Raw genomic sequence first — 12,052 nt, 5'->3', positions numbered from 1 at the left:
CTGGTCTGGCCCTGCTCCAGCAGGAGCACCCTGACCTTCATCCCGCTGCCTTTGGAGCAGCACATCCTCCTCGCTGGAGGTTTAAGTTTCACCTGGGATTGATTAAAACCTCGGGGCTGCGGAGGGGATGGGGTTGAGGTGACCTGGAAAGGACTTGGTTGTTCCAGGGCCAGGTGGGAATTGGGTTATTCCTGGCACTGGGGGTCACCACAAGCGGTGGGCAGGTGCCATTCCCACCTTGTCACCTGCACAGGGCCTGGGAATCTCCACGGATCTGGGAGCTGGGAGGTTTTGGGATGGAGCCAGGCAGTCTGAATCAACATGGCACCAACCCATCCCTCAGATGGGTGGAGATTTTGAGAAGCCGCCCCAGGATTTGCTGATTTTACCCCACACCCGCCCAGCTTTGGGGGTCCCACAGAGCCACTGGTGTCCCCAGCCCTGAGGAGACTTTCAAGAGGATTCCAGAGGCCGGGAATGGCGGGGGGGGAGGCCTGGCTGGGCTTGGAGCCTGCTGCCCTCTCGGGATTGCAGCTCGAGTTCCTGGCACGGAGCAGCAGCCAGGATTTGCATCCACAGGATTTCCAGTAAGTTTTGCAGCCTTGGAATGCAGCTGGCAGGGCTGGGGGGCTGGGGACAGGGGCTGTGGCACCAGGGACAGCCGGGACCCCTCAGCGGGACACGGGGACAGGGACAAAGCCCCAGTTTGGCTCCTTGGGTTGGGGATATGGGGGGGACACCGTGGAGGGGAGGATTTATCCATTGTGAGCAGGGTGACTGGGATGGGCAGAGTGGGGACAGCGGGCTGGGGGGTGGCAGGGGTGGCATTGTCGCGGTGTGGGGAGCGCTGTGACAGCGGTGACAGCGGTGACAACAGGGAGGGCTGTGCAGCGCCTGCTCCAGCCGGAGGCTTGGCCTCATCCCAGGGTAATTAACTCCTGGCACGGCTCGCTGGGACAAAACAGAGCCTGGGACAGCCCGGGATGGGGAATCCTGAGCAGGGAGCTGGGGCTGCTCTGTCCCAAAGCCACCCCGAGGTGTCCCCGAGCAGGGACAGTTACAGCGGTGCCACCCGGAGCTCGGGCATGGCCAAGGAGGAGCAGGGAGGGGACAGGGCAGGGCTGGGAGGTGAGGAAGGAAGGAAGGATGGATGAGGGCTCGCCAGAGCTGAGACAATTCCCGGCCAAACCCCTCCGTTCGTGCCAGGTCTGCGGAGATGGAGCAGAGCGGAGCAGAGGCAGAGCCGATCCCTCAGGGAACGGGACCTTGGTGGCGCTGGTGGCAGGTGGAGACTCCAGAACCTTCACCAGGAGCGCCGTGCCCTGCTCCAGGGTCCCTCGGGGGTCCTGCACACACAGGACCTCCATGGCAGGGGGGTTTCCTTGGAAAAGGGTGGCCGGAGGTGGCAGATTTGGGGGGGACAGCAGCCATGGAGGGGACAGCAGCTCTGAAGGGGACAGCAGCCATGGAGGGGACAGCAGCTTTGGGAGGGGGACAGAAGCCATGGAGGGGACAGCAGCCCATGGAGGGGACAGCAGCTTTGGGAGGGGGACAGAAGCCATGGAGGGGACAGCAGCCATGGAGGGGACAGCAGCCATGGAGAGGACAGCAGCTCTGGAGGGGGACAGCAGCCATGGAGGGGACAGCAGCTTTGGGAGGGGACAGCAGCCCATGGAGGGGACAGCAGCCATGGAGGGGACAGCAGCCATGGAGGGGACAGCTGTCAGCAGCCAAACCCGCAGCAAACCGGGCGTGGCAGCGCCCGGTGCTGAGCTCATCACCCTGAGGAGAAACGGGATCTCCGTTTGGCAGGGAAGCGCTGCCTCCTCCTCCTCCTCCTCCTCCTCCTCCTCCTCCTCCTCCTCCTCCTCCTCCTCCTCAGCTTCATCCCGGGTCCCTGGGTGTATCGCGCTTGCCCTGCAGAGGTGGCACTCGCTGTGTCACACACAGAAGGGCCGGTGTCCCCTCCGTGGGTGCCATCCCTCTCTGGAGGGACGCGTGTTGGCCTCTGTGTCACCCCATTTGTCACCGCTGTCCCCTCGGCTGATCAAAGGGAGCCGCGAATCCTTGCAGGAAAGGTCTGGCTCCTGTCAATGCCCCGGGTTCCAATCCCTGTGACAAAAGGTGCTGGCTGTCCCCAAAGCACCGATCCCGTCCCAGTGTCCTCTGGGAGGGCAGCAAAAGCTTTACCTCTGTTATCACCTAAATAAAAAAATAACTTTTGCCCCATTAAGGTTTATTTAAATATTAAAATCCACATCTTGTATATGCTAATGAGGTTAATTAAACACACACTCTCACTTGTTACTCAGCTTTCTGCCCAGATCTGTGTCCGAGGAGAAAATTCCATTCTGAAACTGTTTCTGTGCCTTTAACAAACCCTATTTTTGTGTATCTGATCGTGAAGGTTTTTATTCACCATGACCACATTTTTCCTGCCCAGTTCCACACAATCAGGAATTAAAATAATCATCCCGGCCACCCCCAGCCCCTCTGATCCCTCAGAACTCAACAGGGTTTATTTTTTTTATTTCCAGCCGAATTTCATTCACTTCATGCAACAGCTGGAAACTCCCTTGAGGAGCAGCAGCACCTCCCTCCCGTTTTCTGTCCTTTAAGCGATTTATTCCCATTCAAATTTAACCAATTTCCAGCAAACCCAGTAAAGAGCTTTTCCTCAGCAGCCTGAGGGGGCTGATAAAGGCGAGCAGCGCCCGTTCCGCTCTCCAGCTCTGCCTCCCCACAAAGCGGATTCCCAGCTCTCCAAACCCAAGGGAGGCTTTTCCAGAGCGGTTTGGGGGGGCACAGGAGGTCACTCATCTCCTCTGGTGGTGGGGCAGCCCCCGATGGGTGGGACCAGAGATCCAAAACCCCATCCCGGCTCTCCCATCCCGCTCCTGCCCGGAGCAGAGACAAGGATGCAGACACCGGGAGAAAGGATGCTCAAGCCCCCAAATCCAGGAAAAGGGACTTCCGAGCTCTCAATTTCAGGGAAAGGACCTCTGAGCCCCAGATTCCAGGGAAAGGGACTTTAAAAACTCCATCCCGTTCCAGCCCTTCCCACAGCAGCCCGGAGCAGACACAGGGATGCAGACACCGGCAGAAAGGATGCTCAAGCCCCCAAATCCAGGAAAAGGCACTTCCGAGCCCCCAAATCCAGGGAAAGGACCTCTGAGCCCCAGATTCCAGGGAAAGGGACCTCCAAAACTCCATCCCGGCTCTCCCATCCCGCTCCAGCCCAGAGCAGAGACAAGGATGCAGACACCGGGAGAAAGGATGCTCAAGCCTCCAAATCCAGGAAAAGGCACTTCCGAGCCCCCAAATCCAGGGAAAGGACCTCTGAGCCCCAGATTCCAGGGAAAGGGACTTCCAAAACTCCATCCTGGCACTCCCATCCCGTTCCAGCCCTTCCCACAGCAGCCCGGAGCAGACACAGGGATGCAGATATCGGGAAAAGGGACCCCCGAGCCCCCAAATCCAGGGAAAGGATCTCCGAGCCCCAGATTCCAGGGAAAGGGACTTCCAAAACCCCATCCCGGCTCTCCCATCCCGCTCCAGCCCAGAGCAGAGACAAGGATGAAGATATCGGGAGAAGCGATCTCCGAGCACCCAAACTCCAGGAAAGGGACTTGTGAGCCTCCAATTCCAGGGAAAGGGACTCTCAAGTTCCAAGGAAAGGAGGGATCTCTGAGAAGCCACTTCCAGGGAAGGCAGCTCCAAGCTCCCATCCCGCCTGTCCCATCCCGGTTATTTCTATCCCACTGTCCCATCCTCACAGTCCCATCCCCGCTGTCCCATCCCTGTCCCATCCCGGTTATTTCTATCCCACTGTCCCATCCCTGTCCCGTCCCGCTCCAGCCCTTCCCACGGGAGCCCTCTCGTGGCCGATCCCACTCTCGGAGCTTTCCCGAAAAGTTCTTTTTCCACCCCAAATCCATCTTTTCCCAACCCAGGGGATGCTGCTCCAGCCTGGCACATCCCGGCTCTGCCCCGCACACCGGCGATGCTCCGAGAGCTTCAGATTTTCCCTTCCCTTCCCTTCCCTTCCCTTCCCTTCCCTTCCCTTCCCTTCCCTTCCCTTCCCTTCCCTTCCCTTCCCTTCCCTTCCCTTCCCTTCCCTTCCCTTCCCTTCCCTTCCCTTCCCTTCCCTTCCCTTCCCTTCCCTTCCCCAAATCTTGGAAAATTCAGGAAAAAACCCTTCAGGAATCAGGAAAAGGGATATTTACAAATATTTACAAATAAACATCCCCTGGAAAGCCAAAGGCTGAGGCAGAGCTTTGCTTCCCTTCCCTCTCTGCCTGGCAAGGGGCACCTGTGCCAGGTAAAGGGGGAAAACTCTGGCACAAGGTGGCACCTGTGCCATGGCAAGGGTGGCATCTGAGCCAGGTAAAGGAGGAAAACTGTGCTGGGACAATTGTGCCAGGAAATTGAGGTTAATTGTACCAGGGACACCTGTGCCAGATAGAGGGGGAAAACTGGCACAAGGTGGCACCTGAGCCAGGTAAAGGGGGCACCTCTGCCCAGGCTGGGGGACACCTGAGCTGGGATAAGGGGGACAGGGATTCAGGGTGTGACAATCCCAGGGATTCAGGGTGTGACAATCCCAGGGATTCCAGGTGTGACAATCCCAGGGATTCAAGGTGTGACAATCCCAGGGATTTCAGGAGTGACAATCCCAGGGATCTGAGGTGTGACAATCCCAGGGATTCAGGGTGTGACAATCCCAGGGATTTGAGGTGTGACAATCCCAGGGATTTGAGGTGTGACAATCCCAGGGATTCAAGGTGTGACAATCCCAGGGATCTGAGGTGTGACAATCCCAGGGATTCAGGGTGTGACAATCCCAGGGATTTGAGGTGTGACAATCCCAGGGATCTGAGGTGTGACAATCCCAGGGATTCAAGGTGTGGCAATCCCAGGGATTTGAGGTGTGACAATCCCAGGGATTCAGGGTGTGACAATCCCAGGGATTCAGGGTGTGACAATTCCAAGGATTCAAGATGTGACAATTCCAGAGATTCAGGGTGTGACAATCCCAGGGATTCAGGGTGTGACAATCCCAGGGATTTGAGGTGTGACAATCCCAAGGATTCAGGCCCTGCAGCTCAAGCACAGCACACACAGGATCTGACAAAAGCAAATTTATTTCCTTTCTTGAAGCTTATATTACATGCATGAACCAAAGCCAGGGTAACAGGTAACAGCAGGGTTGGGGTTTTGTCCAGATTCCATCAGTTCTTCTGGAATCCAGAGGCCAAATTCAAGCATTTTTTTGCTCTTAAAAAATACAATCATAATACAAGGAATGTTGGGTTTTTTTTATTTTGTTTCACTTCAACTCTTCCTCCTCCTATTCCCTGCATACAGCAAATGCTCCAAAAAAGGAGGCAGGAGGGAAAAATCTAAACCACAAACACTCCCCCCACTAAAAATTCCCTAAAACTCACTGAGATGGGAGGACCAAACCTAGAGAAAAAAAATACAAAGAGAACAGCAGGAACAGAGCTCTGACAGGAGCAGTACCCTCAGGATTTTCCTAGAAATAAAAACATTTCCAACGTTTGTTCAATGAGATGCTCCAAATCCCTTCGGATGGCTTCTCCCAGGGTTTGGAAAAGCAGCTGGATACACAAAGATTGGTTTGGAAAATAAAAATATTGCATTCTTGGCAGAGTCTGCTGGATATCCTGGATATTCTGGATAATCCCAAGGCCAGCAGAGCGAGGTGGAGATGGCAGAGGCTGCCACAGGCTCAGTCCCAGGGTGCTGCTGGGTCTGGCAGAGGTTTGGATTTGGGGACTGTCCCCAGGTCCCTGCTCAGTCCCCTGTCACCTGGGTGGCCTGGGTGTCCGAGCTCTGGTTGGTGGACTGGATGAACATGGGCTGGGTGATGTCCTGGCCCGCTGGCATTGTCACCTGCTGGATCTGGTACAGCTGCTGCAGGCACAGAAGGTGACACAGGAACCTCTGTCAGTGCTCAGCACACTCAGAACCTCCCCAGATTTGAGTCCCCAAAACCCCAAACCCACCATGAGCTGCCACCAAACCTGCTGCTAATTCCCACCAAAGTCCTTCTGGGAATTCCTGATGCCCAGGCTCACATCAGGGCCCCTCTGCATTTCCCAGATCCTTTCCTGTGGCTGCCCCAGGATCTCCTGGAAGTGTCCCAGACCAGGCTGGACAGGGCTTGGGGCACCCTGGGACAGTGGAAGGTGTCCCTCATATGGTTGGAGCTTCCAACCCAAACCATTCCATGATTTATGGTACTTATACAACATCTAGATGTTAAAACTTTTATTCCTGAATCAGGAATTTAGGATTTCACCCAGAGTGCCAGGGGTTGGATTAATTCAGAGCAAAGGCAGCAGAACTTTAAAAATTCACATGGATTGTGGATTTGTGCCACCTGGCACAACATTCCCTCACCCTGCTGCTGGCCAGCAGTGTTTTATGAGGAGGAAAATGAGGATTTAGGACCCTGAACCCCTTGTGCCCCCCAGCTCTTACCTGTCCATCCGTGAACTGGCTGAACTGCTGCTGCCCCTGCTGCACCTCTGTCTGCGTTATCTACAGAGATAAGAGCAGCTGATCACTGCCAGCCCTTCCCAGCCCTTCACAACCCCACCAACACCATCCTGCTGCTGCCTGGGGAGAGGTTTTTCACCTCAGCCAACTTTTCCAGCACCCCAACCGCGAGAGAACGGCAGCCACGACACCTCCAGACCAAACACCACCTTCCAGACCAACACCAGGTCCTTCCAGACCCTAAATCAGGTCCTTTTAGACCCCAAATCAGGTCCTTTTAGACCCCAAACCAGGTCCTTTCAGACCCAAAAACCACGTCCTCTCTGCTCCCCCCAAGGAGAAGGTGGCCTCCAGATTTTTATTTATTTTTTCCTCTAACGGGTGTGGTATTTTCCAGCTGGGAAGGTTCCCTCAGCCTCAACGCCTCTCCCGACGTTTCTGCCTTTCCTGCACGGCTCCTCCCTCACCCAGGCAAGAAGGAGAAGGAAAGAAAAGGTTGATGAGCCCAAAATGTTACCTGCAAGCAGCTCAAAAGCAGCAGGAGCTTCACTCAGAGCCACACACACACACACACACAAAAATGAGCTCTGCATGCACCTCTCACGGACACCTAAAGGAGGTTTCCGCTACGCTCCTTCATTTTTAAATTTATTAAAAAAAAAACTGACAAAAACAAGAAAAGAAAGTAGGAATCCTAACCCAAGAGGTGTTTCAGGAGCTGGGGAAGAAGCCTTGGAGGCAGCTCTGTGGAGTGCATACCTGCTGTGCATTGGTTGCAAGCGTCTGGATCTGCCCCTGGACTACCTGGGTGCCTGACACGGGTTGGGCTAAGCGGATATACTGCAGCTGGCCAGCATTCAACTGCACCTGGAGACAGGTGGAGGGGGCAGGGAAAGAAAATGAAACAGGTCACTCTGCACCCTCAACACACAGCAAAATTCCCTGCTCGATTCCACCATGGCAGCTGGAGTTATGGGGGAGCTTTGCCCTGGAGCTCCACGGAATTCTGAATGCAAGGTAAAAGCCCAGGGGCACAGAGCTCCTGGATAGCCCTGAGGCACCACATTCCTCCTTTTGTTCCAGCCTGGGAAGGGTCAGTTAGTAGCTAAAGCATATTAATGGCTCGGTTTCTCAAGGATTTGGAAGCAATTTTGGTTACAAGGTTTAGTTTTATTCCTTTGAGACAGCGTTTCACATCAGCGGTTAGGAGCTGAAAACACCAAATCAGATCTTGAACCTCTATCAGATCCTACACCCCTATCAAATCCTGCACCCCTTATCAAATCCTGCACCCCAATGAATCATATCCTGCCAAAAATTAAGGAATAAGCAGGAATTTTCCCCACAGAGATTGCAAAAACCAAAAATATTTATGGAGGCTTTGAAGGCCTAACATATCCTGCACCCTTATCCGGTCCTGCACCCCTCTCAAATCCTGCAACACTATCAAATCCTGCACCCCTATCAAATCCTGCAGTCCTATCGTATTTTGCACCCCAATCAATCATATCCTGCCAAAAATTAAGGAATAAGCAGGAATTTTCCCCACAGAGATTGCAAAAACCAAAGATATTTTTGGAGGCTTTGAAGGCCTAACATATCCTGCACCCCTATCAAATCCTGCACTCCTTATCAAACCCTGCAACCCTATCAAATCCTGCAACACTATCAAATCCTGCACCCCTTATCAAATCCTGTACCCTAATCAATCATATCCTGCCAAAAATTAAGGAATAAACAGGAATTTTCCCCACAGAGATTGCAAAAACAAAAAATATTTTTGGAGGCTTTGAAGGCCGAACATATCCTGCACCTCTATCAAATCCTGCACTCCTTATCAAATCCTGCACCACTATCAAATCCTGCACCCCTATCAAATCCTGCACCCCTTATCAAATCTTGTACCCTAATCAATCATATCCTGCCAAAAATTAAGGAATAAACAGGAATTTTCCCCACAGAGATTGCAAAAACCAAAGATATTTTTTGGAGGCTTTGAAGGCCTAACATATCCTGCACCTCTATAAAATTCTGCACTCCTATCAAATCCTGCAACACTATCAAATCCTGCACCCCTTATCAAATCCTGTACACTAATCAATCATATCCTGCCAAAAATTAAGGAATAAACAGGAATTTTCCCCACAGAGATTGCAAAATCCAGAAATATTTTTGGAGGCTTTGAAGGCCTAACATATCCTGCACCTCTATCAAATCCTGCAACACTATCAAATCCTGCACCCCTAATCAAATCCTGCACCACTATCAAATCCTGCACCACTATCAAATCCTGCACCCCAATGAATCATATCCTGCCAAAAATTAAGGAATAAACAGGAATTTTCCCCACAGAGATTGCAAAAATCAAAAATATTTTTGGAGGCTTTGAAGGCCTAACATATGCTGCACCCCTCTTAAATCCTGCACTCCTTATCAAATCCTGCACCCCTTATCAAATCCTGCACCCCTTATCAAATCATGTACACTAATCAATCATATCCTGCCAAAAATTAAGGAACTAACAGGATTTTTTTTAAAGCCAGCAGAGATTTCAAACCCCAAAGATATTTTTGGAGCCTTTGCAGGCAGCTCTCTGCTCACACCTGCCAAGTCCCACCTGGCACAAGTTTCAGCTTTTTGGTGCCTGTGATTTGTGTCAGAGATTCAATCCTAAATTTATTCCTTAAATCACCTAAATTTGGATGCTTGGGAATGTGGGACATGAAGAAAAATAGAGTTATTACACACCTGAGAGCAATAAAAATGTCACAAATACCACTGCTGGATTTTCCTTCTGTTATTTAACTTTACAACATTGAAATTCAGCTTTAAGGGTAATTTCATACCAAAAAAAAAGGTGGTTTTTTTTTCTTTTTAAGAGAAAGAACACACAGAACACTCTAAAAAACTGCTGACTGATAAAAAAGTGCCTGGCACATGGTGCTGGCACCAACTCTCTCATTTGTGTCTGAAAGCTCCAAAATTATTTCAAGAGCAAATAAAACTCCCCCTGAGCAATAAAATTCAATAAAAAATTTTGTTTCTGCCTTGAGAACTGCAGGGAGATCAAGTTTTCCATCTGAGGGAATTAGGTTTTAATTACATCATTAAATGATGGAAGAGATTTGGGAAAAATTCTTTCAGCAAGGAGAGGAAACTCTAAAGAACCTGCCTAAAATGAGGCCTGGGTAAGACAAAGATCAAATTTAACATAAAATTCATATGGCCAAACAATTCTCACTTCATTGATGGATTCAATTCCAGTTTTTCTGTGTTAAAAATTCACTTTTCCACTCTATTTCTGGAATAGGGAGTGTGCACAGCAGCAGGAACACAGAGTGCACACAGCTGACAGAAGATGGCTCTGACTGTGCCAAAAGAGAAAGGAAATAAAAGGAAAGAAAATAAAATCAAAGCAGGAAGAGCAGAACAGACCAAGGACTGGAATTTTGTGGAGCCAAATCCAAGTTTTTCTCCAAGTTTTATTTTATTTCACTTGCTGGAAGTTCCTTCAGCACCAACTGTGGCTCTTCAATAGAAAAATCCTCTTGGTTGCAGGCAAATAGGATTTCTGCTGGATGGGTGGCTGGAAATTTGGATTATTCCATCCCAAATTTCAGTCTTGGAGCTGTCAGAGATCCAGGTATTCCCAAAAAGATTCCACACTCCAAACCCTCCCACAATGCCAGGAAAGAGGGAGGAAAAAGCAAATTCTGGGTCAAAACCAGACCCTAAAACCCCTGAAGTCTGTCCAAAACCACAGCAACACTTCCCAAAGGATCCCTCTGGATTTTCTTCAGGTTTTGGCTCCTTTGTAAGGAATTTTTGCTCCCAAGCCCCTTTCTGGAGTTCCTGAAGACAAATCTGAGCTGTTCTTTTCTTGCTGAGGATCCCCTGGAGATTTCCCATAATTCTTTGAGGAACAAATCTCTCAGAGAGATTTTCACAAGGAAAAGAAGAGAAAAAAGAAAAGAAGGAAAAAAAACAAGAAAAGGACAAGAAATGAAGAGAAGAAAAAAGGAGTTCCTTGTAGTAAAAAAGACAATTTGGGAATTTCTTCCTTTCTGATCAACACCTCAAGGCAGCAGGAATCAGCTGAAGAGTCAAGAGATGAAAAGAGCTGGAAAAATCTGGCACTGCCCCAATCCAAACCCTTTCCAAGATGCTCTGACCACAGAGGGAAGCTCAGCAAGGCTGGAAAGGCAAAACCTCTGTGAAAGCTCCAATTTCACAGCAAAACTGAAATCCAAGTGAAAAGCCTGGCCCTGGGTGACCTTTGGTGGCTGATTTTTATTTATTTTTTCCTCTAACAGGTGTGATATTTTCCAGCTGGGAACCAAAAGCTACAGCTTTGTTGTAATTCTAAATTAATGTGATTTTTTTTATTTCTGTGTTTACTTAAGACACATTTCAGAAAGTTTGGGTTACGTTGGGAACCCAAAATCTCATTTTTAAGGGTGATGTAAAAGTGAGGAACCAGAAAAAAATCTCCTGTTTCTGCAAAGCCATTTCTCCAACCAGCTCCAAATATTTTGGAGAAATATTTCTTTTAACATCAAAGTTTATTAATAACTCCCAGATGGCAACTTTCCCACTCAGCCTGCCAGGTCATGACTTGAGATTGCAGAGGCACAACCAAGTAAAGGCAAAAGAAATGAATTCTCATTTATTCAAAGCAGGCTGTGGTGAAGAACTGAGGTTTTAGCCAGGAAATATTTGATTTATTGCTTCCTAATCCCAACTTTTTCACTCAGGGGAAGGTGTTTGGGGTGGGCAATGAGTCTGGATTAAAAGAGAGAAGATTTATTTCCCCCTTGGTTGGTTTTCCTAAGTGCAGGAACCACACCACTCAATCCAAACTTCCTCTGCCAGTTACCAAAGCAAACAGAAACAAGCCTCATGCTCACAAATTTCCTCAGGGAGACTTTTCCACCTTTATTCCAGGCCAAATCTTACCGGGATTTGTTGGATTTCTCCCGTGTTGGTGATGATTTGCTGCATCACTTGCATGGTTTGTCCTGTGCCGCTCTGAGCCTGCTGGCTCTGGCCCTGGGGCTGGGCCTGCACGATCTGTACCTGCTGCCCCTCTCCCACCTGCATGGTCACAGGGGTGGTCTGCACAAAAACAAACAAAGATGAGGATCAGGAGGTGGGAATTCTGTGATATGTGAGGATTGGGGCAGGCTGAGCCTGTCCTACACTCACTGATGCTGCTGGGTTGGGGCAGGCCTGTCTTAGACCCAGATTAAACCACCACAGATGGAGCTCAGAGTTTGGTGAGGCATTTTCCTAGAAGATCTGACCCAGGAACAGGATCAGGAATCCCATTTGGCCCAGGAGAGCTGAGGTTGTCCCACAGAAATGTCCAAGGTAAGGCAGGACAAGGACTGGAATAACTTGGGTCCCTGATCTTGGAACAGGGTGAGATTTCAGTTCCTTCCCTCCCAACCCAACAAACCCAACCCAACCCATCCCATGGGTTAAACCCATGATTTCCATGATGCCATTGATGTTCCTGAGCAATCCA

The 12,052-nt window shown here is 50.3% G+C and overlaps 1 protein-coding gene across 4 annotated transcripts in view; it reads right to left on the bottom strand.

Moving 5' to 3' along the window:
* Positions 1–5,126: 5,126 nt before the first annotated feature.
* NFYC (nuclear transcription factor Y subunit gamma) overlaps positions 5,127–12,052 on the bottom strand; it is a 42,323-nt gene continuing 35,397 nt past the window's right edge. For 3 of the 4 annotated variants that reach the window (XM_074555430.1, XM_074555429.1, XM_074555427.1), the window contains 4 exons: positions 11,482–11,640; positions 7,285–7,392; positions 6,508–6,567; positions 5,127–5,937 (listed from right to left, as the gene is read on the bottom strand). In XM_074555430.1, the coding sequence (XP_074411531.1) occupies positions 5,818–5,937; positions 6,508–6,567; positions 7,285–7,392; positions 11,482–11,640 (447 nt within the window). In that variant the 3' untranslated portion in view covers positions 5,127–5,817. The remainder of the gene's footprint in view (positions 5,938–6,507; positions 6,568–7,284; positions 7,393–11,481; positions 11,641–12,052) is intronic. The other variant, XM_074555428.1, reaches the window with a different exon arrangement.

This window comes from Zonotrichia albicollis, chromosome 20 (genome assembly GCF_047830755.1).
Source record: "Zonotrichia albicollis isolate bZonAlb1 chromosome 20, bZonAlb1.hap1, whole genome shotgun sequence".
Taxonomy (NCBI): Eukaryota; Metazoa; Chordata; class Aves; order Passeriformes; family Passerellidae; genus Zonotrichia; species Zonotrichia albicollis.
The sequence above is the reverse complement of the archived record's forward strand: the minus strand, read 5'-3'. Positions and strand labels throughout refer to the sequence as shown.